General features: G+C 39.8%; 1 protein-coding gene across 1 annotated transcript in view; it reads left to right on the top strand.

Moving 5' to 3' along the window:
* Dchs2 (dachsous cadherin-related 2) overlaps positions 1 to 27,672 on the top strand; it is a 246,551-nt gene that overhangs the window by 107,441 nt on the left and 111,438 nt on the right. Inside the window, exon 2 of the mRNA XM_074041332.1 lies at positions 14,483 to 14,674. Coding sequence (XP_073897433.1) covers positions 14,483 to 14,674 — 192 coding nt within the window. The remainder of the gene's footprint in view (positions 1 to 14,482; positions 14,675 to 27,672) is intronic.

Genomic DNA, 27,672 nt, shown 5'->3' with positions numbered 1-27,672 from the left:
CTATGCAGTGGCCTTGGCCTTTCAGGTCTATATGAGTGAAGCAGTGCTGATTTAAAGCATGGTCCCTTTCAAGAACAAAATTTGTCGTACTATCATAGTCTGGCCCAGAGTAAGGTGTTGATGGTGCTGCGGTCTTCCTGGGTGCTGACCCCTTGTTAGGAAGATGGCTGCAATTTTGGTTTTTGTCAACTGTGTTTTGAACTTCATGATAAATCTCAGATTGATATTTGAATTCTTGGGTATGGGTGTATCTGAGTCTAAGGAATTATCACATATATACCTCATAAATATTTGTATGCATAAATATTATTAAGGTCACCTAGGAGTCACTCCTCACCCTTGTGAAGACACCATGAAGATATAATGTAGTTAAATCTGGGGGTCTCTGGAATGTTGTTGGAAGTGGTGATGTGGAGTTCAAGGTCATGAAAGTAACATGTCTGGGTGAAGGCTAAAATGGTAAAACAGTAGACTGGTGCAACATTTCTGGAAAACTGGAAAGTTAGATTGGCCTGTGACACAATGAAAAACTCTTTAGCATTACTTCTGTTATGGTTTGGATCTGAAATGTCCCCTACAGGCCATGTGCTTAAGGCTTAGTTGCCAGCTGGGTGGCATTATTAGGAGGTGGGGTGTCATTGGCAATAGTCTCTTGGGGGTGTCCCCTTGAAGGCTATGTCTTTCCCAGGCCTCTCTTCCTCTCTCTGCTTCCCAGCCTCCATGAGGTGAGCAGTTTTGTTCTACCATGTGATCTCCACCATGATGCTCAATTTTGTCTCAGGCCCAAAGTGATGGAACCAAGCAACCATGGATGGAAACCTCTGAAATTGAGCCAAGCAGACTCTTTTCTCCTTTTTAAGTTGCTTATGTCAGGGATTTTGTCACAGTGACAGTAAGTTGACTTATTCACCTTGGACAGAAAATACTGCTTTTTAGCTTAACAGATCATTTAGTATCACTAATGGCCTTCGTATGTGGAAGACATGAATACTTAGAGCAAACCATTGACTTCTTCTCACCTAAAATGTCTTCAAGACCTACATTCCTTGGTCAGTTATTGATTATATAGCTGATATGCTTGTAACATCCATTTCTGTTGGCTAATATTCATTAAGTTGATGTATTTTATACTTCATTTATTTAAAAAATAATATAAAGACCATAACAAAGCTACACTAATTCAATAAGATGGAAATAAAATTAAAGAAATTAGGCAAAAGTAAAGAGGAATGGAACAGAAAGATGAAGTCAGGAAGAACTTAGTCCCTGGAAGAAGACTGTAAAGGATTGTGCGTGTGTGCTAAAGCTGGTATAGACTCCAGAGAGAGGTAGGAGTCATAGGCTCTATGCTAGAACCAGTCCCAATACTCAGGAGAGGCAGCAGTTGGCTTTCCCTCACACTACAGCTTGAGGGAATGTTTTCCTCTAGGTCTTTAGGAAGGGAGTACTGAATGTATACAAAATCCCCTAACTCCTATATTTACGACAAATACCCAGTTCTGCAAAGGTAGTTTATTGGGGGGCTAGAAGCAAAGCAGTGCCGCCCATGCTTCCATGTGAGACCCATGTGCCTAGCCTTCTTTTCCTCCAGGGAAGCAAAGATGCTAAACTGAATTCAAGTTCCAAACCTTAACATTTGTCAACTATGACTCCCATCCTTTTACAGTTGTGAAAATTGAAGCAATTAACTATGATTCTGAAAATTGGAGTCCGTATTTGAACTCATAGCCCTTAAGTTTATATCATTGACCTGTTCACTTGGCCTTCCTACTGTTTGTCTGTTTCATTGGGATTTTCTCAATCCTAGGGGTCTCTCTGGAGTTTAGAGTGAACCTATTTATGTTTTTGTCTGGGAATGCAACCTTCCAATGGAAAGACCTCTGTGCATGAACTTCAGGTATCTCTTTGTTTTGCAAAACATACACAGAAAGGTACAACTAAAAAAAAAGCTCAACTGATTCTAAGTTGTGATTCTTATGCTCCAAAGAGAAGGAGAAATTTAAACAAGAATCCTTTGGGAGAAAATCCCCAAACCAGCTCCTCTTTAGACTATACAGGTATTTCAGGATTAGGGTTGTTCTTAACAACCACACAACCCAGAATCTGGTTTGGGTATACAACTGAAAGCAAACTCAGTAGAAAACAATGTTCACAAAGAGTTTTGAGAAGTGAACATTTCACATGTTTGTACCCCAAGAGAGAGCACTGACTAGTAGCTTGGGGTGTAAAACTCAGATTCTTATTTTATAAAAAATTTGTGTAACTACACAGTGGTCTTCTGGAGTGAGCTTTTTCTTGCTCCTGGTTCTCCTGACCTACCTGGGGGTGACTGGAGATGCAGAAAGAACAAACAATAGAAGACATACATGCATAAAGTTGGGGCCAGGTGTGCTGGCCTTACTGCTTTATAATTCTTTAAAATCTTGCTTCTTTTCTATTCTTTAAAACCTCATTTCTAAAGTTATTCTTCCTTTCTGTTCTTTAAAGTCTCTTTTCTTAGACTCACACTGTCCCATGTTTTCTCTTTAGCTTTCTTAAAGTCTCGGTGCTCAGACTTGCAGACAAACAACAGCAGCTGCGTCTAAAACCTGCAGTAGCATAACTCTTAAAGTCTTGGCCCTCTGACTTGCACTGTCCCATGTTCTCTTTAGCTTTTCTTTAGCATAGCTTTTCTAAAGCCTATGTACAAAGTTCTCAGTGCAGAAAGCTGCTCTGGTGGAGACACACAGCCAGCAACAGCATCAGCCAATCAAAATCCCCCATCAAAAAGCCTCCACATCCTCCTTTAGTGGGTCTTTTATACCCAGTGATAAACAAGAAGGTGAGCAACAGTTCTCAGGGAGGGACACTGTAACAAGAGAAAGCTGCCTTCCTACTTCTGTGGATGTAAACAACTTAGGAAAGCAGCTGTGCTGCATTTTGCACTTATTGGGCCCAGCTGTGCTTATGTCAAGTTCTCATAAGCTTCTCGTAATCCGCTCCCCACAGTCTTCGATGCTGAGTTGGGATATTGGGCAGAGGCAATGAGTTTCAGCTTTGGCAGGCAAGGAGTGTCACGTAGCCCCTGGCCTGCACCTCTTGCTGTTCTCATTGGAGGAGCAGAGGTGGTTGCAGGGAGGGGAGAATCTGATTCTTGCCCTCTGCAGGGAACACAGAGCCCCTGCACGTGGAGAATTACCTTTTGCTTTGGATTGCTGTGATGCCATCAATCATCTGGTGTCAAGAAGGTGCTGAGAAGTCAGACGAGGTGCCTGGACAAGCTGCCCATCTGGTCTGGCCTTTGGCCTTGACTTTCAATCCCATTTGCATATGGCCACTGCACTAGAGAAGCATTCCTTTGTCTTTTTAAGCTCTCTCTCTTCCTTCAGTATTTGGTCTCCTCTTGCAAGCCCGACATCAGTAATTCTTCTGTTGACCTGTTGGCTCAGGTGCTCAGGTGGAAGAAGAAGGTGCTCATCTAGTGGGGGTGGCGTAAAAGACCCAAGGAATGTTCAGACCTTTCTCCATGGAGTGATCCCTTGGTGGCCTGCCTGTCACAGTATGCTGAAGAGTCCTTGCTGCCTGAGGATCAATATAAAAGCTTTCTCCTGGCTTAACCCTGGGAGGCTCTGGGCCCAGAAGCAGGAGGGTTGCAGCCATACATGCTGTGTTCTAAATTCAAATGTTTGATTTTGCTGTGCCTATTTTACAACTTTTGTTCTTGCTAAATACATCTTGGTTATTTTTCTATGTGTGTACAGTTTAGATCTGCTTAATTATTTTTATTTGTTTTATTTATTTTTATTTTTTGGCTTGAGACAGAATCTCACTATGTAGTCCATACTGGCCTCGAACTTGCAATCCTCCTGCCTCTGTCTCCTGAGTGCTGGGATTACAGGTGTGAAGTGCCACACCCAGTTCACTTTACTCTTTTTAACAAATTAGTTAACTGTTTGATGGAACTTTTAATTTTGTTTAGGTTTTTTTAATCAGAAAGTGAAGATGTTTTATAATCAACACTGGACTTGGTCAACTTTGTTCATCTTTTCCAATCTGAAAGATAATATAAAAATATATGGATCAGAGTTTAGTTATCATTGAAGTCCACTATTTTAAATGTGTTTAATTGCCTGTACTTATCTGACTCAGTATCTTAGCATCATTAGCACATTCCAGGCTGAGAGACAGTTACTGTACCACTGCTTTGTTTTTGTACTGGAGATGAACTCAGGGCCTCATGCTTGCTAGGTAAGTACTCTACCATTTGAGCCATGTCCCCAGTCCTTTTGCTTTTAGTGTGCTTTTCAGTTGGGGTTTTAGTACTAACTTTGCCCTGGCCTTGGACTGTGATCTTCCTACCTCTGTTTCCCAAATAGCTGGGATTACAGGCATGTACCACCATGCCCTAGCATCTACAACTGTTTTTCTGGGCAGTTTTTCTTGAGGCTAGGAGAAAGAGCACAAGGGTCACCCAATGTTCAACTTGTGGCACAGGGTACGTGAAGTTGCCATTGTACTAGAGAAGAGTGAGAGAGGAATAATTTTGTGGGGGGAGTGGGTGAACCCAAAGTTCTGTTTTAGTCCTGTCCCATGAAACATGCCTAGTGGGCACGCAGTCGTGGAGATCCTTCCATGTGCAGATCTGGAGTCCAGAGGAAGGTTCATGCTGGAGATGTGAAGTCAGCACTGCCTTCCTGTAGGCTGTATTTAAGATCAGTGCACCTGATGAGCTCGCTGAAGCAGAGAATACAGAAAGAAAGGGAGACGTTCACTCAGCAGTCTGAAAGCCCTGACGTCAGTGTATGAGGCATACATGACAATAAATCCCATTGTGAAGTCATGGGGTCAGCTTTAATAAGTATGGTTCTTCTACCAAACCTCCTAGCAGCTTCATACTGGCCAAGAAATTTCTAATAGCACTTCAGGGCCATGAAAACCTCGGGGGGAAATATTTAGCACAAATCCTTTCATAAACGTGTTTGTCGTTTAAGGATTTGTGGATTGGACATTGTGAACACCTGTGCTAAACATATAGTGTTTTCAATCCAATATCATTTCTGCATGCACAAAATGTCTCTAATCATAGAATTCTTCACATTTCCAGTTATCAGTAAGAATATTATGAAAGCATCCAGTTTCGCATTGAGTTTTTGTTGTTGGGTATTTTTTTTTTATATTTCTGTTTTTGTATTTTTTCAGGGGTGCTGGGGTTTGAACTTAGGCTCTCTCACCTTCATAGGCTGGCACTTTATCATTTGAATAACATCTCCACCCTGGATTGATTTCTTTTTGAAACATGAATTTTCCCTTTCATTGTACTATTGTTCAGTTATGGAGAGTAAGTTTTTTGGAAATGATGGAGTCCTGAGCATCAGACTTGTACTGAGATATTGTTTATGAAAATAATACAGATGACAGGTGTACACGATGGGTGATCAGATGGACCAAACAAGGTTTACTCTTGTTAAAAACACTGTTAATATTAGTAATGGACAGTTAAAAAGAGACCCTGAAACCCATGTAGTTAGAACTCGCACAAGTAGGAGTCAAAACTATTTTCAGGTGTATTTGGAAATGAAAGGTCATGTAGGTATATTTTGGGTAACTTTGTGTGTTGGGGTGTGTGTACATATGTATTTTACTACTAGTGATATCAAGTGAGTTGATTTTTGAACACCTGTGTTGAGCCAACCAGTTTTTTATAATTATATTCCCTCTCTGCCTCCTTGCCTTCTTTTCTCCTTCCCTCCTTCCCTCCCTCCCTCCTTCCTTCCCTCCCTCCTTTCTTTCTTCCCTCATTCTTTCCTTTTCTTTTTCTCTCTTTCTTTTTTGGTGGTACTGGTTTAACCACAGAACATTCTGCTGCTTGAGTCACTCCTCCACCCACTTTTGCTTTAGTTTATTTTTTTAGATACAATCTCACTTTTTGCCAGGGCTGGCCTCAGACCTCAATCCTCCTTCCTGTGACTCCAGTATAGCTGGGATTTCAGAAGTGCAACACTAAGCCCAACTTGTTTGTTGAGGCAGTCTTGCTAACTTTTTTGCGGGGCTGACCTCACACCACAATCTTCCCATCTCCCACTTTCTGTTGTGACTGTGGTGATGTTACCAGTATTTCTATCTGTTCTTTTGACACAGTGTTATGGTGTATCAGCAGTGTAGTTCTAGTCACTGAAATGCATGAATAAATCAAGGTAAGTACGATTTATAAAGCATCAATCGACAGATCAGCTATTGGCAAACTTTTGTGCCACCAGTATGAATTAATTATTCTTTCAAGGGTGAGTGTCTTACCTGTGGAGGAAGATTTGAACTCACTGAAGTCACTGGTGAAGGTCAGTTGTGGACTCATTCCAGGTGGCTGTGACTGGGGATCTATTCTCTTTCTCTAACCTTAACTTCCTTTCATCCCTCTTAGCACAGTGCCTGTTTTTCCTTTGATTTTTGTGTGTGTGCACAGGGTGGAGTTAAATTCGAGATTAGAAGACTCTTCACAAAAGAGCTATTGGGGGCTGGAAGTGTGGCTCAAGTGGTAGAGTGCCTGCATAGCTAGCACAAGGCCCTGAGCATCAACTCCAAAAAAGAGCTGTTGGGTCATGTATTTGATCATGTTTTCAGTTTTAGTTTTCCAATGATACTTAGTAGTAAATATAAAGAATGAGTAAAAATGAAAAGAAAAGCATGAAAGTATTTTGACTGAGACTCAATCAAATAGTGTAGGTGGTTTAAAAAGTGACTTAGCTTTTATCTTTATTATAAGAGTAAAATATAGAGGCAGGGAAGAATGGATACTAAATTGATCTTCCCAAGTGAACTTCTAATAAGCACTGGACTTAAGTGGCCAAAATTGCATTATTTCCCTTTCCTAGCCTCCTCTCCCTTCCCTTTTCCTCCCCTCCTCTACCTGCGCTCTTCCCCTTCCCTTTTTTTGTGATTGAACCCAAGGCCTCATGCGTGCTATGCAAGCTCTCTACCACTTGAGCCATATGCCTTCAGCCATTTTTGTTTCTTACTAAACACAATATTGTGGACATTTTTATTGTATCGTTAAACATACAGTTTGCATGGCTACCTTGAATTCTATCTCATGAATGAGTTACAATTTATTTGACAACTCATACTGTTAGACATTTGGATTCTAGAATAAATAATACTGTATTATATGTATTTTATACAAATATCTTTCTACCTATATTCCTAGAGATATAGTGATTCAAAGGAGATGAATATTTTTAGACTTATAAGAATATTTAACATATGTATATTATAAAAACAAAGATATTTTCCATATAGGTTATAAAAAGAGTATATTTTTGATATATCTTTCCTACCACTTGATATTTTATTTTAATGGTTGCCAATTTGCAAGACAAAATTTTATTCATTAACTTGTTTACTGTTGAAATTGAATATCTTAGATATACTTATCTTTCTGTGAATTGTCTGTTTATGTCCTTTGGGTTTTTTTTTTTTTTTTTGGTACAGAGCAATCAGTATCATTTTTATTTCTAAAACCTTCTATAGTAAAGACATTGACACACAAATGATATATTGCAGATATCATGCCTAATTTTCCTTTAAAGGTTATGTGCTTAACATTTTTGACATAGTGGATGATTACGTTTGTATGGTCATTGTATTGGCCTTTTCCTTTGTCATGTTTGTCCATTGTTCTAGTTTTGAAATCCTCTTTGCCTTCAAAACTCTTTCCAGGACAAGGGCCAGTGAAATATATATATATTTCTGCTCTGTATGATCTCATTACTTACACTCAATGTATCTGTGTAGAATTTATTTCAGTGAGAGGAAATATCAAACTTGATTTTTCCTCCATGCACTTTGGCAATTTTTCTAGCAATTGCTGTGGATAAATACAATTCTTCAGTGATTGCCTTTGTCATGTATAAAAAAAATTTAGTTTTCCCAGAATCTGTGGCAAGTCTTGCTTTTGTGCTCTTATCAATCTGCTTGCCAGTTCTCTTTTAGATCACGCCTTTTAATTGTTAATTTGTAGCATTTCCAAGGACAAGTTATTGTCCTGCCCCATTCATTCAGGCTGCTGTTTTAAGATCATGGAGAAAGGACAATAGTTAAGTAGCAGAATTAGTGGTTTCTTAATCTCATTCTTCAATTAAAGCAACAAAATCATGTTACCATAACATTTTTTTTTGGCTATAACTTGAGGCTACATATTCAGCACATTCATCTAATAGCTTTATCAGAAGATATATTTTTAAATGTATGAAGAAACACAGTTCCGTCTCTGACCACATGCTTTGAGATTTTTCTTTTTTCATCTTCTTTTGCCTAACTGATTTTAATTGCAGTGGTTTGGTGGCTTTGAAAAAAACATTACAAGTTTTATTCTATGACGATAAAGCTTGGTTAATGGATTGTTTTAGGAATAAAAATTATTCCACAATGTGTTCTTGATAAGTGTAATAAAACATTTGTTCTTATGTATGTCCTTCACAGGTCAAATAGAACTGTCATAAAAATTGTTCTTAAGTATGCTTTTTTTTTTTTTTTTTGAGAGAGAGGGTTTCACTGTATAGCCCAGGCTGGCCTCAAACTCTCCATCCCTCAGCCTCAGCCTCCTGAGAGCTGGCATTGCAGGTGTGGACCACGATGCCTAGCTGTGTGCTTACATCACATGTATAGTATTCAATTCATTCATGCATACAACACACATTCCTGGCACCTCTCACTGTGAGCCAGGCACCAATGTTGTGGGTGCTGGAGATGCAAGGGAGCAAGATAAGTATAACACTTGCTCTGGAGCTTAAATGCCAGAATTCAAGAAATTATCATCAAACAAATAAGTAAAAATATATAATGCAGCATAAAGTAGAAATGAGTGCACCTAAAAATCAACGTAGGATGATATCACTCAGGAAATGTATTCATTTCCTAGGGCATCTGGTGGCTGAAAGCAATGAAAATTATTGTTCATCACATTTCTGGGCACTAAAAATCCTAAGGCTGGCAGGGTCTTGCCTCCTTGGGGGTTCAGGAGAATTTATGTTTTGTCCCTTCTAGCTTCTGATGGCTGTTGGTGTGCTTTGACTTGTAGCAACAAGTCTGTTTGTCAGATCTCCCTTATAAGAATACTTGTCATTGTATTTAGTGCCACCTGGGTAATCCAGGATGAATGTCGCCTCTCAAAATCTTTTAATTAATCCCACTTTTACAGAGAAGCTAGTAGTCACTCTTTGATCATATTAGATAATATTCACAAGTTGCTGGAATTAGGACATTGACATATCTATTTATGTGGGGATCACCATGAAGCTCCCCACAAGGAGTCTGTGTGGATTGAAAAGAGAAGTAGTCCCAAGACTGAGCTCTGAGTCATCCCAGTGTTCAGAGGCCCAGGAGAAACCACAGAGCCAGTAAGGCAACCGAGGCAGACCAGTTAGGCAGTAAGGAGGAGGGTTACCCTGTGTCACAGTGTGACACATGTTCAATAAGAGGAGTGATTAACTGTGTGAAAGACTGCGGACTGATTGGAAGTCAGGATGGAAGTGGACAACAGGATGACATTGACTCTTAGACAGGGTTGTTGGTAAACTTGCCAACTGTGTTCAGAGAGTGATGTACCTTCATCTACTGTGCTCCTCAATGCCAAATCCAACCTCCACTGGAATATAGCTGTAGGATCAGTGGCTGGCCAAGTGTTTAAAATGTACGAAGTTATATCCTGATTTCATTTTCTTTTCTACTTGAAGTTCGATGGATGAAGGTGTTGTGTCAATAATTTTATTTCTTCAAACAGCTGCTACAGGCTCATGGCAGAAATGTTGTAAGTTATAAAGAAAAATAAAGTGGATTATTTAAAGTTTCATCTAAAGTGCTGCCATTGTTTCCTAGGACTTTTTATGTTTGTTCATTTTCTTGGAGTGTGGGACTCCAAAGCTTCTCTTAAAAACTTCATTGGATTAAGTGATATACTTGCTTAGCAGTAGGCAAGGAGTAATGTTACAACAAAATGTCACCCTATGCCTTTTGGGTTGGGTATAGTTGATTTGAATAGCTGGGCATGTAACCTGCCACAAGGCTGACCACAACTGTTGGTAAGGAGACCCCCTCAGGTAGACAAGGACTGTTCTGGTGAGGGGCATGCATTTGCTCCATTTTGACAGCTGTTAACAGTTCAGAATCCTCCAGTTCCCAAAGACAACAGGTAATTCTAAAACCATGTTATAGTCTTCTAAAACAATGGCTGCATTGGAGGACAAATACAATGAACTAAATTTTAAAAGTTATTTCCAGCTTTTAATAGAGCAACCATGAACAAGTGTTTGGACTTAACAAAAACAAGTCTGTGTATTTCCACTTTCAAGGCCTTTCTCAATCAATATCCATGGAAACATGCTCTCAAAAGACAGTGTTCTCAATTTGTCACCATGGATGTTGATAGGGAGAAATCCTTACCCAGATGTTAATATGGGCCAAGTGACAAAAATTCTTTACATTTCAGAAAGCTAATAATAGAATAAGGCTCATCTTAATATCATATCAGTATTCTGCAATTTTATCTTGGCTTCATTGCAATTGTGAAACAGACTTGGGGAGAATAGTTTTGAGTTGGAATAAGCTTAGAATCATCAGCTTCATCTTAATCTAAAAGAGATAAATTGAGATGAAGGTAAGGAGTCCAGGAAGGAATTGAGAGTGTTGGGATGTGGCTCTGTGAGTAGACTTGGGAGTGAACTCCTGAGGTCTCTTTCAGGTGCCCAGTTCTCACCATGAGATTGTGATCATGGAGTTTGACCAGTTGCTTCTTGCTTGGATTTAAATAGCCATGTCTGGACAAATGGTCTAGTGAGCTTCTTTACTAATCAAGATTTCCTCTTGAAACTTTGAAAAAGCCATTTCCACTTTCTGTTTTTCAAATTGCCTGAAATTTTATGCCTCAATCAATGGATATTGGACAAAGTAAGCCTCTTAAAAATTCCAGTTTAATTCCAGGCATTCAAGACCCACGATTATAGGTAGAATATGTTGTTAGAGAAGAGTAGGTCAGTGTTTCTAAGGAGATGGGTAAAAACAGAGAGGAATACATTCTTATTTTATGATTCTGAGATAATCATAATGGTGGTGGATAATGAGATAATGGCGGTAGAATCTGAACCCCCAACATAAATGGTGATCAGTACTTATTCTGCTTTTGACTCCTCATATTTTGCTCTGCTAAAAGTCCAGATTAGAAAAGGTCTTTAAGTGAAAACAAGGAAACTTGTTATATGAACACTTGTTCATATATTCTATCAATGACAGAGAATGAATTTCAGAATTTAGTTCATTGTACATGTCTTCTAATTCAGCCAGAGTTATTGAGATCACCATACGGTTTTAGAAGATATATTTGTTGTCTTTAGGAACTTAAAGTTTCTCAATTATTAACAGCTGTCAGAATGGAATATAACAAATGGTTTGGGAGGTTAGTTCTTTGTAGTGGGGGGAATTTGTGGGTTTTCTGGTTCAGCCCATCTAATGAGAAAAATAATTTACAAATATGTTAGCTGGTTGTACAGGATGAATAATTTTGCCAGAAAGTATGAGGAAGATGAGAGTGAAGATAAATTTAAAAAGCTACATGATCAGCTGAAACAATGGACAATGAAAGGCAGAAAATAGTATTGGAATTGTTAGGGGTTTCCTTAGGCACAGGAGTTCTCAAGGTAGGCACTACTGACGCTGTGAGCCTTTTGTTGTGGAGTCTGTCCTGTGCATGGAGAAAATTTCACAGCATCTCTGACTTCAGCCCACAGGATGCCAGTAGAACCTCCTCCCCCACTGTGACAACCCAAAATACCCCCAGGCAATGCCAAATGTCTTCATGTGAGAACCACTGAGTTGCTACACAAATATGCCTCAAAGTCAGATTCTAATTATAAGCTCAAGATAGCACTGCAGGAAAGGACAGAAAGGGACATAAGAAGAACCTGGTTGCTGAACATGTTTTAAGGATGGAGTTTCAAGTAGGAAGCATTATAATTAAGGTATATAATTAAGGACTTTGCATATATTTTTTCCAATCTAGACTTAAATGAGTATAATAGGAAAAATGCAGGTGATGTGGATTGTCTTTATTTTGCTTTCCCTCTCCCTCCCAAAAGCCTGATATGCAGGACTGCCAGAGTTCAAGTTCAAAAGTAATCTGGCAATAGGCTGGTAGTGGGTCTAACTTTCCATTTGCTTAAGTTTCATTGCATAGTAGAGGCTGTGTGGGTGCCTGTACAGTCTTACGTGCTTGCTTCATGTGGTGTAGACTAAATGGCACTTGTGGCAGAGATGGTTGTTTTCATCAAATATCTCCATGAAACATGTGATGTTTTCCCAGCTTCCCTTGCAGTGAAGTTGGAACCATGTAACTAATTTTCTCTCTCTTTCTGGTGAACTTAACTTTGTCCTAACTTTGTGGCTGAGATCAAAGTGCCCCTTCCATCTTTCTTCTCCTCTATCAAAGTGAATTGGGGACCTTGCAAATATTTGTCATCATGACCCAAAGAAATAGCTGCTCCTTTCTGTCATGTTCTCTGCTCATTTTCTGGAACAGCTATTAGTTAGATATTGGGCTTTCTGAGTGGATCTGTTCAATTCTTTCATTTCCAGTTGTCATCACTGTATCTATTTTTCTGCTTTCTGGAAGCCACTTGGAATTTGACAATATGGAATAGAAGGTTCAGCTAAGCCACAGGGCTCAGGAGTTACTACTTTATGTCAATGATGGAACCACCACATATATGTGAAGTGGACAGGTATTTGGAAAGGTTTCACACATGACCTAGCATATTCGCTTTGGAGGATGGTCAGGAGACTTGGAGACATTTTTTCAAGATGAAGTGACGAGACATCAGATTTGGATGCATTCCCTCTCTCTTACAACTTACTCATATAAATAGAAAAGTGTCAAATGTGCATAACCACTGAACTTCAATAATGTTAGAAGATCACTAGCCTAGGTAGAATGGGTCCCAATGACAGACTGCTAGAGAACTGGCATGAAATGTCAAGAGGCCATTTTTGAACTGCCACTGTGATGCCAGCATGTTTATGGACACACCACAGGAATATCAGTGGGGTCAGAGGTTAGCTTAGCTGCTTGCTGGGTTAGAACTGATACCACCCCAGCATGCTCATCTGATAGGGTCCCCCAGCAGTTCAGATTAAGTCCTTGTGAATCTGTGCACAGGACCCTAATGATGGATAGTTTCTTCATTGTGTCCCCTAAGTGCTGCTCCAAGGTTGCCTCTATCCCACCTGCTGTCCAACTCGGCCCAGGACTCTGCAGCACTGCCAGAAGTAAACATATGTTTTGAATTGCTATTCTTAGCGTGCTGAAACCTTGCACTGGCTTCCTTCCCACGATGCAAGGACCTTTCACTGGCCTCCTTCCTTTATCCAGCATACTCACACTGTGTTTGCTACTTGCTCTCTCTCTCTCTCTCTCTTTCTCTTTCCTTGCCAGGGAGAGGAAGACAGAGAGAGAGAGAAAGGTGATTCACACAACTTTTGTATCAATATGTTGTTATAATTGTTCTATTGTTCTTAATTTCTTCCTTATAAGTTATAATTTATCATACATCTATATGTATAGGAAAAAACAATATATATAGGGTTCAGTGCTATTCAATTTCAGTCACACACTGGGGTCTTGGAGTGCACCCCCTTGGATAAGGGGCATCTACTGTACATATAACTCAACAGTCAGGATAAGTAAGTGCTTCTATAATTCCTTTTATTCCATCCTTTCTGCTGGGCACAGTTTTGCTGCTAGCATAAATGGCACTTATGGGATAAGAACCAAGTGTCTGTCCTCCTGCAGCCATGGTCTCTGTATCAGTGCACCTATTTTGCTCACATACCTGCTGGGCAAGTCATGCAGTATTCAGTTGGCACAGTGTGTAGGGTGCTGACTGGGGCATTACTTCCAGAAGGAAACCTGGCCTGGAGACACACATCTCACACTCTAGGATGAATCCAAGTCATTGACTTGCATTTCTATAATCATAGCACTTACTTTCTTGATTTCTTTGTTGTCTTGCTGCTCTCAAAGGGTGGGTTGACATATTGAACTCATCCAAGGCCTAGGTAATAGAAAGCTTTCTGTTGTGAAGTCCTTAAAGCTGTATGGATGTTTTTAAACCCTTGAGATTGGATGAGACCACTTAGGGATAGTGAAAAGCAAACGACAACAACAAAAAGAAAAACCAAACACCTGTTGTTGAGCCTGGATAACAGCAGACTTTCAGAGATCACCTGAAAGTATGGAACTGGGCAAAGGAGATGGAAAGGGAGAACTCTCTGAGGGAAGAGGGTAGTAGGGACAGAGTTGTCAGAGAAGGTGAGAGAGAGGAGAGAGAGAAAACCAAAACTCATGCTTTGTGAGTAGCTAGGGGGCTGGCTTGGTTGGGCCAATCATTACCATAATTCATGATCAACTGAAAAGCAGAGCTAGCGTTTCTGTCATATTGTTGATCAACTTCCTGTCTTATAGGTAAAAGCATCCGACGCAGATGCGGGGCTCTACGGCTTTGTTGAGTATTCTCTTTATGATGGATTCCAAAGTGACAAGGCACCTCCAGCATTCCAGATTGACCCACACGATGGGCGAATCTGCGTGTTGCAGGATATCGACAGGGAACGGGATCCAGCCACTTTTGATCTGCTGGTGAAAGCTAAGGATGGGGTAAGTCTTTCTGTATGAAGCCTCAGACATCCTCAAAAGGACCCACAGTGTGTCCATCGCAGAGTTCCAATGATTATCGGCAAGTAGCTAATCATATTTTATGTAGCTGTCACCTCTTTCCTTTGCTGGAGTTTTCGAAGCAAATACCAGACATTGTATCATTTTATCCATTAATAATTAAGTAATACCTGTAATAGATAATGTCTTTTAAAAACATAGTTATGTACATTAACAGCAATTACTTGATAATGTCTAATATCCATTTTAAATGTTCTGGTTTATATAAGTATATCTTTTAATAATTGGTTTCTCTGAATCCACATCCAAATAAGTCCACAAATTATTGACTGATAGGTCCCTTAAGTTTCAAACTATAACAGTCAGTCCTCCCACAGCCTTTTCTCCTATGATATTATTGTTTTTAAAGAAATCAGGTCATTTGTCCTGTAAGTTTTCCGTATGTTGAATGTGATTGATTGCATTCCTGGGATTCATTTAATTTGCTTCTCTCCACTGTTTTCTATGAACTTATATTTGGAGTGGGGACCTGATTAGTTTCAGGTTCATTGGGGCAATGTTGTGGCCTTCCTATTGTGTGGGCAGACACCATGTACCCATTATTTTACTGGGGTTGCCAAATGGTATTATTGAATTCTGTTATTCTGTTTGCATATACTATCTGGGATGCTTAAAAATATGCTTTTATCAACTATTTTGTATGAAATATAATTCATACAGGAAAGATAGTTCACCAGTTTTTAGAATCGTGAGTTTGTGCTTTAATCTCCAAAGGTGACCAGTTGTTTTCCTGCTTTGGTTATAAGACCCTGGATTTCTTTATATCTGATTTTTCACCCTGTGTTGACCTATCTTTTTTGATGTTCACATTGACCCTACTTTATCAGTGAAGGTATTTTTGATTTGGTCCTATGTCTTTAAAAAAAATTCTTAAGTTGACATCTAAAATACATACAGAACAGTGCAAAAATCATAAATAAATAGCTTCAATTGATTTTTGCAAAATGAAACACTCAAGAAGCAGATGAAGAAGCAGAGCCAGCAACCAGAAGTCCCTCTATGGCCTTTCACTGCAACTTTCCTCCCCCTCCTCCTCTCACCCCACCCTTCAAGAGTAACCATTATTGATTTCCAACACCAAAGGTTCCTGAGCTGGCTTTTTAACTTTCAACAAATGGAATCATCAGTGTATGTTTCTATTTAGTTTCCTTTGCTGAGCATTAATTGTGAGAATCATTTATGCTGGTGGGTGGAGCAATAATTCACTCATTCTCTTTGCTTTATGGTATGCCTTTGTGTGGATACATGAGAATTTTCTGTCTATTCTATAATTGACGGTATTCACTTTAGGTTATTACAAGTGATACTTCCATTAATATTCTTTTTTAAAAATTAAATTTATTTTTAACTGATAAATAAAAACATGAAGTTGTACATAGTAATGGGATCCCAAGCATTGCTTTGATGCCCACATAGATTATAAGTTTAAATCAGGCTAGATATATCTATCTCCTCAAACATTTGTTATTTCTTTATGGTAGAAAGCATTTGAAATTCTTTCTTCCTGTTTTTTGATATATGCAGATATTATTGTCAACTATAATCATCCTACCATGCAATAGCACACCAGAATTTCTTACTCTTATCTAACGGTAACTTAGTACCGTCGACCAACCTTTCCACAACCCTCCCTCCCTACTACTCTTTTCATCCCCTGTTAACCTCCATTCTCAACTCCTACAAGATCAGGCTTTTCTTTTTGTTAGAATCTCCATATGAGTGAGACTATGCAGTACTTGTCTTTTGTAGTTGGACATGACACTTAGCATAACAATCTCTAATTTTGTCCATGTTGTCACAAATGACAGGATTCCCTTGTTTTTGTGGGTACATAGTATTCCAGTGTATACCTCCTTTTCTTTATCCATTCATCAGTTGATGAATACTGCAGTTGTTTCCATTTTTTGGCTATTGTTAGTAATGCTACAATGAACATGGTAGTACAGCTCTATTTGCCACACAGATTTCATTTCCTTTGGATTTGTACCCAGTGATAGGGTAGTTAGGTCATATAGTACTTCTATTCTTAATTTTTTGAGGAATCTATATACTGTGCTCTATAATGGTTGTATTAATTTATGTTCTCACAAATAGCGTGCAAGACTTCCACTCTATATCCTCACCAGTACTTAGCTTTAGTTTTTTTGATAGTAGCCATTCAAATTGGAATAAGGTGATAATCAGCGTTTTCCTGATGATTAGTGATGTTGAACATTTTTCATATACATGTTCACTGTTCATATGTCTTCTTTTGAGAAATGTATATTTAGGTCTATTGTCCATTTCTTATTCAGATTATTTCATTTTTTACTATTGAGTTGTTGGAGTACTTTGTGTATTCCAGATATCAATCTCTTGTCAGATGTGTAGTCTGTAAGCTCTGTTTTTACTCTGTTTAATTGTTTTCTTTACTGTGCAGAACTTTTTTAGTTTGATGTAATTGCATTTTTCAATTAATATTCTTATACTTCTGATTTGGTGAACAATTGTAAACATTTCTGTTGAGTATATATTTAGGAGTAGAATGTCTAGATCATCAGAAAGTCAAACGCTTTTCAAAGTGGTTTACTAACTTATACGACCATTAAAGGAGTATGAAAATTTCACTTGCTTTACGTCCTCCCCATCTTTTTAATTATTATGATTCTTATCTTTTTAATTATTATGATTCTAGTACCTGTGTGTGAAATATCACCTTGGATTTTTCTTTGCATTTCTTTGATGACTAATGAATTGAGCATTTTTTCATATCTGTATTAGCTATTTGTATAACTTAAATGTGCCTATTTAATTCTCTATTTTCCATTGCATTGATCTTTTTCTACTGATTTATATGCATGCAAGTCCTTTGTTGGATACATTTACTGTGTGTACTTTCTCCTATTTTATGGCTTCCCTTTTTTTGTTCTTAATGGTGTCTTTTGTGGAGCAGAAGTTCTTAATTCCAACAGAGCTCAATTTGCTTCCCTTTACATCCAGTGTCCTTGTTAAGAGTGTCCTCTTAACAAGCATATGCTCACCTGGGGAAATGAAGGTGTCCTCTTCTGCTTTCTCCTAAAATCTTTTGTGTTTTTCCTTTCACACTTATTCTTTTTCAATCTAATGGGAGGAAGTTTTGTTAAATTTTTTCCAATATGGATATTCAGTTAACCTAGCACCACTTATTGAAAGGATTATTCTTTTTTCACTGCACTGAAGTGTCACTATTATCATGAATCATGTGACTATATATGTGTGTCTGCTTCTAGACACTCTTTTTTTTTTTTGACAAATTTATCTGGCTTTGTGCTAGCAACATATTCTCTTAATAACTTTAGCTTAAAAAATAGACATGATATCATGTATTCCTTTAGCTTGATCTTCATTAAAGATTGCTTTGATGTTTTCTGAATGTTTTACAGTTCCAGATATGTTTTAGAAACATCTTGTTCAATTTCCACAACTACAACAAAGATGGGTGCATCTTAGGTCATTAAAAATTACCTTATTTTGAAGACTTTAAAAAAAATCTGCTTACATTCTTTTGTGAAGATAAGTATTGGTCTAATTTTTCTCTTTTGATTTTGGTGGAAGAATCTGCCTATTTAAGACATGAGTTATTGGGGAAAATGAATCTAATTATACTTATTACATGTAAGTATATAGAAACTAACATGAAAAGAAACTCATTTATATTCAATAAAATATCTATGATCTATTTGGCTAGATTTTTCAATACTTTACTATGTAGTTTCAGAAATTCTTGATTCTATGTAAGAAAATATGTAAAAAACAAAATGCAGGAATAAGCAAGAATTCTAGGATAATTAAAATCTATGCAATTACTTAGAACTCAGTATGTTCCTACAGAAATATTAGTTCATAGCTTTAGAAATACATTCTTAATAGATTTGGGGGCAACTCTAAAGGGCCATCCTAGAATTGAATAACTGGTTTAAACCCAATACTGCATTAGTCAAATTATTTGGTTCAGATGATCTTGTAATAATATGTGTAGAAATTATCTTTTAAATGAGATAATTTGATGCCAGAAAACTTTTACCTCCCCTCCACAGTAGTGCATTAATAAGGAGCATTGGCAGTGGAATTTTTGAAAATCAGTGCAGACATTTAATTTAGCCCCCTTGCTTACTTCTATGCCATACTCCTCAGATGTACTCCATGAAGAATGGAGTCCCTCTTGCATTATTCAAGTGCAACTTTGATTGCTTCATCCCTCCATGAAGATCCCCAGTCTGAACAAAGGGGATACAGTTTTCTTGCTTAAGAAAATATATTATTTTAAAGATAACTAAAAAAGTGTTTACAAACTTACTGTGGAAACTTTCACTATTTTTTAAAAAATCAAAGATGAGACAATCTTCAGGCTGGTAAATCCAAACAGTCTGGAAAAACTCCTTGTTTTGTAGAAACTCTTCAAAAAAGAGCATTTTCCAGTTTTAGTAGAATAAAAACATCTTTCCCGTGGGTTCATCACATTAAATTCTCACTGTCCTTTTTTGGGTGACCCCATCTTAAGCCCAACACTGACACAGAGGAGAGCCACTCTGTATTCTGCTTGTCTTAATGTAGATTTTATTATTATTTACATACAGTAAGGATCACAACTCAGGAGGCAACTGCTATTGCAAAAATAGTTTGTTATACTCAGCCCCTAAGAGGAAGAGCATGTGGACTGTACCAGTGGCAGTGGTGGGTGATGGGAAGGGGGAGCACGTGCACACAGGGAAGTATCCTGTTGTCCAGGAAGCCTGGGGAGAGAGGGCAAATGTGAAACAGAGCTCTTACTGTGGCTTCCGGGGGAAGGAATGGGCAAGGCAGGACAAACAGGTTTATGATTGGCTACTTTGAGTAGTATCTGCAGGCTCTGGGGTGTAAGTGTAGTCCCTAGTTGTCTAGTATCTGGAGTATAAAAGCTTTATAAGGAGGTGGCTGGGAAGTAGGCTGGACTGGTTGGGTTTGCATTTGAGCAGTGAATTGTTTATTATTTCCAGGGATTGGGTAACTTTGGGGAGGGGCCGTCCTTCCAGGGTCGTAAAGACCCTGATGTGAAAGCAGCAGAATACAAAAAACAAAAGTCATGGCTCATGACTGCCCTGGTGCAGAAACCCCAGGAAGAAGAAGAGCAATGGCCTAATGGAGCTCCTGGGATGTCGGCACTCGAGAAAAGCAAACGTTTGCTTCAACTCTAATTTATTCTAAATAACAGTGATACTGAGGGGATTGACTATGCAATTTAACTTTGTCCCTCAAAGAAAGTTTTTGTTTTGGCACAGGCTACTTTTGACCCTTTCTTCTTCTCCTCTGCATCTGGCGCCGTGTTGTACAGACAAGCTTCACCCAGCGCGGCTAGGCCCTGGGTAGAGACGCTTGGTGAACTCCTCACCAGCTGCCACCAAGCAGATATGGTTTCTGTTCATCATCCTCGACACTTTCCCTTCTGGTGTTGTCATCCTCCTAGTTTTCACATCCAGTTCCTGTCATCTCTGTTCCTGTTCTGAGTCTGTCTTCTCCAGATGTGCTTGGGTTTTTAGATCCATCCATATCTTCTAGTCTTCCATCTGGGAGTTTAAGACATTAGAAGTTTTGAGTCGCTTGCTTCAAACATGTCCCATAAACATGGAGCAGTTGCTGGTTCATAGCCAATGTGACTTTGTCAGGGGCCTCTGGCTTCCTCAGGACCATCTTCATCCTTCCCACTGGCCTGGGGTAAAGACTTCTGGTTTAGTGGTGACTATGGCTCTGGTCTCTGTGACTACCGCTTTGGTCACCTCTGAGGGCACCTATCCCATATTCCTGCTTGCTATCTATTACCTTTGAGCTCACTTTTTTGCCTTGCCTACATTTTCTTTCTCTGACCTAGGTTCCTTCAGCTGTCCCTCAAGCAAGTCATCCTTTGTTTCATCACAGAAGTACAGGTCACTAAAGAAGTCACTCTCCAGGCTCTCTTCATAGATGCTTCAAAGAGCAATACCTGATGATTCAGGACATCAGCCACCAAAGTACCAGACACTGGAGTGTGCTTTATGTTCTGGAAGGAGTATTAATACCATTCTACATCCAGTTGCTGGCTTTCTTAGACAGGAAGCATATCTGAAGGCAGGGGCATATGTCCACATCTTTCTTTGTTTCCAGGTGCTGCCACAGCTGTTAATGCTGCCCAGCGTAGTACTGGACATTTAGTAACCCAATCTGGGGATAAGCCCAGTGCCCCATGTGGATAGCTTGCTCCCCATGGTGTGTTCTGCTTCAGAGCAGAACACACCATGGGGAGGCTTCAGTGGTGCCTCAAGGGGACATCAGATGGGAGCCTGAAAGACACAGTTAATTCTTTTTAGTGGTTTCCATGAGAGTCCACTCTGACCTTCAGGATTGATTTGACTTGCTCCTAGGTCCTGTGGCCAAATATAGGACCCAGAGGGTTTTTTTTTTAATAGTGATAGATACTTCTTCACTGGAAGAGGAAAACTCTCTTGTGAAGACTTCCTGATTGTCTGTCCCCTTGAGGCACCACTGCAGGGTAGAGAGTACCATGCTTTAGAGCTGGATTGGGAATTTCCACTTTAGTCAGGTTGTCATTTTGGATATTATAGATGTAGAGCTCATTACACAAGCAAGTGTTTGGGCCACTGAAATATTCATTCCTAAAAGGATGAGCATAGCAGTGGGGATCATGGAGTTTCTACTCTCTGAGATTGTTAGCATTTCGTGTTTGGGAATGGAGTCATTAATACTTTAAGGCCTCCTCCTCGCCTGAGTGCTTGGACACCTTCTCCACCTTGGCACCCGTCTTCTCCTTCTCCAGGGTCTAAGGCCTCCTGGGGACCCAAGGAGGAAACTGTGCATGTGAGCTCTCCTTGAAGCATTCTCAGGAAGTAGGGCCAGGGTAGGGATGCTCTTTTTTTTGGCAGTACTGGGGTTTGAACTCAGGGCTTTGTGTGTGCTAGGCAGGTACTCTACCACTTGAGCCATGCCTCCAGCCCCTTTTGCTCTGGTTATTTCTGCGATAGAGTTTTGCTTTTTTCCTGGGCTGGCCTGGACCAATCCTCCTATTTTATGCTTTCTGACATAGCTTGGATGACAGCTTTGTACCATTGTGCCCAGCTTTTTCAGTTGAGATGAAGTCTCATGAACTCCTTGCCCAGGCCGACCTCAAACTGATCTTCCTGATCTCAGCCTCTCAAGTAGCTAGGATTACAGGCTTGAGCCACTGTGCCCAGCTTAGGGACGTATTTTTCAAGACCAATTTTTAAAGAATCTCCCTCTCTTCCTCCTACCCAACACAGGCTTCTAACAGCTTCCTAACCTTCACCCTGCTTGGAAAACTGTCTCCAACATCCTTCCTCTTTACTTTGGAATGTACAGAGCACACACAACCACCTAGGTGCATAGTGTGAGTGTGTTCAAACATGTATACAGAATCTATATACAAGTATGCAGACATTTGCATATCTATTAAATTATCCAGCCTAGAGTATCACGGTGTAATCTGTGAAGTTCTTCTATGATTAATGTGAGTTCTGACAGGGTGACCTTTGACTCTGCCATAGTTATTCTGTGCAGTATCTATACAGCATATAACCATCAGAAAGACATCATCAACAAGGTCAGTAAAAGTGAAGATAACAATTGGTAATGACTCAGTAGGCTGCCTCTGAAAACAACCTAGATTGCACCCAAAGAATAAATTAACTCAGACAATGTAATTTATGGCTGTTGGAATTCAGGCTATAATGAATTGATTTCAAAGAAGAAACTGAACTTGACAGAAAATGTCCTTTAATGTTTTATAATCACCTTGACAATCTGGGGCTTTTCCTCTGATCTTTTCTCTTTCTAACAAATGTCCTCTAAGTCCTTTATAAGAAAATTACCATGAACCCATTTGCCGGTGGTTCCTAGGAGATTTTTATCTGCCAATAGGAGAATTTTTCCTATAAAAACACCCTAGATGATCTGGATTCTTTGCTGCTGCTCTGTGTCTCCTTGGGATGACAGTCAATATTTCTAAATTCAATCACTTCTCCCACTTGACCGACACTACTTCTTAAATATTCTATTTTGGCTGTTACTGCTGCTTTTTATCTCACACATAGAAGCCGGGAGGAGGAGGTGGTGAAAGTACATAATGGAACCAAATAATTGAGTTGAACTGGCAGTCATGTGGTTTTCCACAATAAAGCTCTATAATTTAATTATCCCATCCTTCTATATAATTGTTTAAATTTCCTTTTCCCATACATTTTCATGAATGGAGTTCTCATTTTCAGCATATATATTTATTAATATTCTTTCCCGAGTTTGTTGTTGTTGTTACATACTGAGTTCTGTGGCTGAAATATGTGCCAGAGATAAAACTATTTCAACTCTGTCTCCTCCCTGGAGGTTTAAGGAAGGATTTTTGTCAGACCAACAGTGTAGAAAGTAATTGCTCAATTCTTTTGTTGTTGTTTTTGAAGGAGGAAGGATTTATTTGGTTCATAGGTTTCAGTGCAGCATGGTGGGGAGAGTGTGGTAGAGCAGCTCACATAATGGCAGACAGGAAGGAGAGAGAAAAGAGAGAGTGAGAGCAAGCAGGAGAGAGAGAGAAGGAGGGAGGGAAAAACAGAAAGAAGAAAGGAAAGGAAGAGAAAGAAAGAAAGAAAAGAAAAAAGAAAGAGAAAGAGAATGCCTGCCAAACTTGCTTAACTCTTCATGGTAACAGTTGGCTATTGAAGTTGCTCCAATAGCAGATTGAAACCTAAAAGCAAACTTGCTGAGTGAAAGGGTACATTCATTTTAATTCTAGTAGCTTATGTTATTTCATTTTCTAAAAAGTGTCCAAGTGCTTATTCCTCTCTTTTGGTCATTGGTTATCACATACTGCCCATTTCAGGAATACCTGGGTGCCCTTTTCCCTTTTCCTGGACCTTTTTTTTTGTGGTACTGGGGTTTGAACTCAGGGCCTCATGCTTGGCAAGCAACTAACTGCTCTACCATTGGAACCACAGACAGATATGTCCAGCTCTGTTTGGACTATATCCCAATAGATCACCCACCATTCTTTCATATACTGCAAGGATTAATTCTGAAATTTCTTAAATACCACTTCACCTCATTCTTATCTTTAAAAGTTAAGTGTCCCTTCCATCTGTTATGATGCATATTCTCACCCAACCATGTTCGTTCTGTTCTTTAATTTGAATCAGTCCTCCAACTCACCACTTCTGCCCTTCCAAACTCATCTGCCATGCCCTCTAAAACTCATGGTCCGTCATTTGTCAAGCTCCTGTATAACTCAGCCTAGTTTCTGGTTGCTCATTTATCTTCTCGTCCTGATGGAATATAGCCTGTGACAGAGCAGCCCAGAATTCTACTAATTGCAGTTGGGAGGTGGTGAGGTGGGGCCCTCCTTGTTGCCTGTTATTTCTCCTCTTTTGTCCATCAAAACTCAATTTGACTTTGAGGTTCTTGTGGTCAGTATATAACACAGACACCCTTTTTGTTGCTGTCATGTTTTAAGCTCCTTTATTATTTAGGACTTTTACACCTGGTTCACCAGTGTTAGTCCTCTTTCTGTCACTATCACAAATTACTTAGGATAAGTAACTTCTAAAGAGAAAAGGTTTATTTTGGTTCGTAGTTCTGAAAGTTGCAGTCTGTGATGAGTGGCCTCACACTTTGGGTTTTTGGTAAGGCAGCACCTATGGCAGAGGCATGTAGTGGAACAGTTTGCAGGAAACAAAGAGGAACAGTTCAGAGTACCATCATCTCCTTCCAGGTCATATCCCAATGACCTAAGGACCTTCCACTAAACCCCACCTCTTAAAGGTCCACAGCACCTCCCTATAGCAGCATGTTGGGGACCAAGCCTTTAACACATGGACCTTTGGGGGAAATTCAATGTCCAAACCACAGCAGCCACCTTTCCATACCATTTTTGGAGATTTCAGCGTCTATAACCAACCAACCCCTGTGGTTCTCCCTTGCGTGAATCATCACTTGTAAATCACTGTCTCTGAAATCTTGAGAAGCATTCTTCCTGTCTCATTTTCTGCAGTGCCTCTGCTCCAGTCAGTGATTCTTCCCCCATGTTAATGTCACTGACTTATTACCCAGCGTTGAACTTATTACCCATCATTAAAGTCATTCAGTTGCAAACTCCCTTCCCTAAAGCTTGCCTGCTAGAACCTTGGCTTTGTCTAAATCCAGTGCTTGGGGCTGGGAGAGTGGTCAGATGGTAGAGCACCTGTTAACAAGTGTGAGGCTCTGAGTTCAAATCCTAGTTGCCCTCTTCCCCCAGAAAACTCCAACGCTTGGTCTTTTCTGCACTCTCATCTCAGCAACTGAGGGCACACAAAGGAACACATCTTTTCTAGAGGACACCCTTTCCTTCCTGCCACCGTCTACCCATCCACCTGCTGCATAGCTCACATTCCTAGCCTGATTTTCTATTAGAACCCATTTGCATCAGACCCCTCCACTGTTCAGAGTCCCATTCACTCCAGCCTCCTCAAAGAGATCACTTCTGTAAGGATTTTATATTTTTGCCTGCATCTCTTTTCACATTTTCTTGTAGGACTCCCATTCAACATAATAATAGTATCTATCTCAAAGGGAAAAAAAAAAAGCTCTTTTTAATTTCACACACCTTCTTAGAAAACCATTTTACCCCTTCCTCTCTTCGCTAGCAAATCTACTAGAAATAGTTGTGTTTCCTCACTTTCAACTTCCTTGGGTGCATTACCTGCCTCCCTACCTCTGCAGCAAAGTTTCTTTTATCAGCATGACCACAGTTGTGCCTGGCATTAGTGACATATATATTTTCATTTTATTTAACCTCTCAGTGAATCTGAAAATATTGTCTGAATGTTGCTTCACTTGGCCTTGGCAACCCCCCAGGTGTTCATTCCTAAAACAAGCTGGGTCCTCATTTCCCTTCCCCTTTGTTGGTGAAAGCTAGACTGAAATGCACTGACATAGAGAGCTCGCTAATACATAGAGCACGGCTCACCAGAGCTGAAGGACAGCTATTAATATTCTACTTTTCAGGACTCCCAGAAGGCAAGAACCAAGAGAATTGCAGAAAATAATGGCAGGAAAATTTTCATGTCTGCTGGCTGCTTCAGGCAACCTCCTGGCCTTTGACAGTGGATGTCAAGCCTGGAGCTTTCTAAAAGGACTTCCACATTTCAGTACACAACATGAGGTAACTGGATGCAGGTAGTTTGCTTAGGAGTTTCTTACCATAATTTTGAAAATTAAATGATTAAAATTAACCCAAGGTGACCCATGACTGTTGACGGAAAGAGAAAGACAAAATTAAGAAATAGTCATGCCTTGGGTTGTGGGATGTATTAGCTACCTAACAAATTTATTGCTGCGTAACAAATCATTCCTGAAAATAGTTGCATAGTATCTAAGGAGCGGGGATCTGGATGTGCCTCAGATAAGTGATCTGTCTCCGAGTCTCTCCTGAGTTGTGTTATGAGAACAACTTCCATGAGTTGGGGGAGGCCATTACACAGCTGTGGGATGTGACTGCTGTAAGGGGACAGAGAAAATGTGTTTAGAACAGCATTTCTTACACTGTCCTGTGGGATACTGGTTTCCCAACATGCTCCTTCTCAAGAGGCTTCTGTGATTCAAAAAGAATGGGTGTAGGGTACAACTTGGCATGACAGCAGCCATCTTGGCCATAACTTCACCCCAAGTCTTGTGTGACAAAGTCATCTGGCAGTCAGCTGGGCATTTTGTGTTGCCGCTGACACCTGGACTACGTTATATGTTACTTGACACTGGGCATGTTAGATTTTGGGAAAGAACAGGTATATCCTGGTTGGCCGTGGCACATCAACCCCTCTTCCCACCTTAGGATATGAGGATGCACTTGTCCTGATGTCTCTTAAAACACTCTGTCTGTGAGGTTTGCCTCCATTTGATGTTCACAGCTCAGTTGTAGCACACACTCTGAAATGTCACCACAACCCTATATCCATAGTGCTGAAGCCTGAAAGCTCTGTAAGTGACAAGTTTGAAAAACTCATCTGGTGAGACAACCTACCTGAAGCTGATGGTGATTTTCAAATTCTCCTAAGAGTGTCTCTTCACACATTTTGCTGCAAACTCTTTGGTACTTGAATACAGTGCACTGCCCAGATTCTGCTGGGAATATACACACTTTCTAAAGTGTGAAAAATGCAGAATTGCAAGACAGACCTGGCTGGCCCCAAGTATTGAAGGAAAGGAGCCCGTCAGATGTCATATGTCATCATCTCAGATGCTTTCACCTGTGCTGCACCATTCATGTCCATGACAGGTCTGCAAGGCAAGCAGACCCCACGGATTACAGAGTTGGGAACTGAGGCTCAGGGCTGTTTGACTTTTCTAAGACCTGGAGGCAGGCACAGCCAGGCACTGAACTCAGGCTGTGCTTGAGATTGTTCCACTGTGCCAGACCTACTTGTGTGGGTCTGTCTCGTAGACTGTGGGCTCATCCAACACAGGGGCCTGTCTTCCTTTTATTCTCTAAGATTCAGCCCATAATGGGTATTGTGCCTCTTATAATCTGTGAGCAAGTCTTACACGAAAGATAGAATTTGCACCACAGCACAATTAAAAGCCTCAATTTTGAAGAAGACAGCAAGGGCTTTGAGGACAAGTGAATTTCTAATTCCAGATCTGCTGCTTGCATGCTGGTTTCCCTTAAGCAAGTTGCTGAACTTCTCTGTGCTTTGGTTTTTTTAGCTGCAACAGGAGAAAAACCATTAAAAAGGGATATTATAATAATTGAAGGAGAAGTACGTAAAATAAATCATTCAGAAATGGGTGTTGTAAGAGAGTTCCCTATTTGGTAAATTCAGCAGGTTGAAAAAATGGATTTTAAAAAAGACCTGTGACACTTCTCCCTCAAAAAAGATTCATTGCCTCATGTCCATAAG

Source organism: Castor canadensis, chromosome 9, assembly GCF_047511655.1.
Source record: "Castor canadensis chromosome 9, mCasCan1.hap1v2, whole genome shotgun sequence".
Taxonomy (NCBI): Eukaryota; Metazoa; Chordata; class Mammalia; order Rodentia; family Castoridae; genus Castor; species Castor canadensis.
Note: the sequence above shows the minus strand (reverse complement) of the source record. Positions and strands in the feature narration are given on the sequence as shown.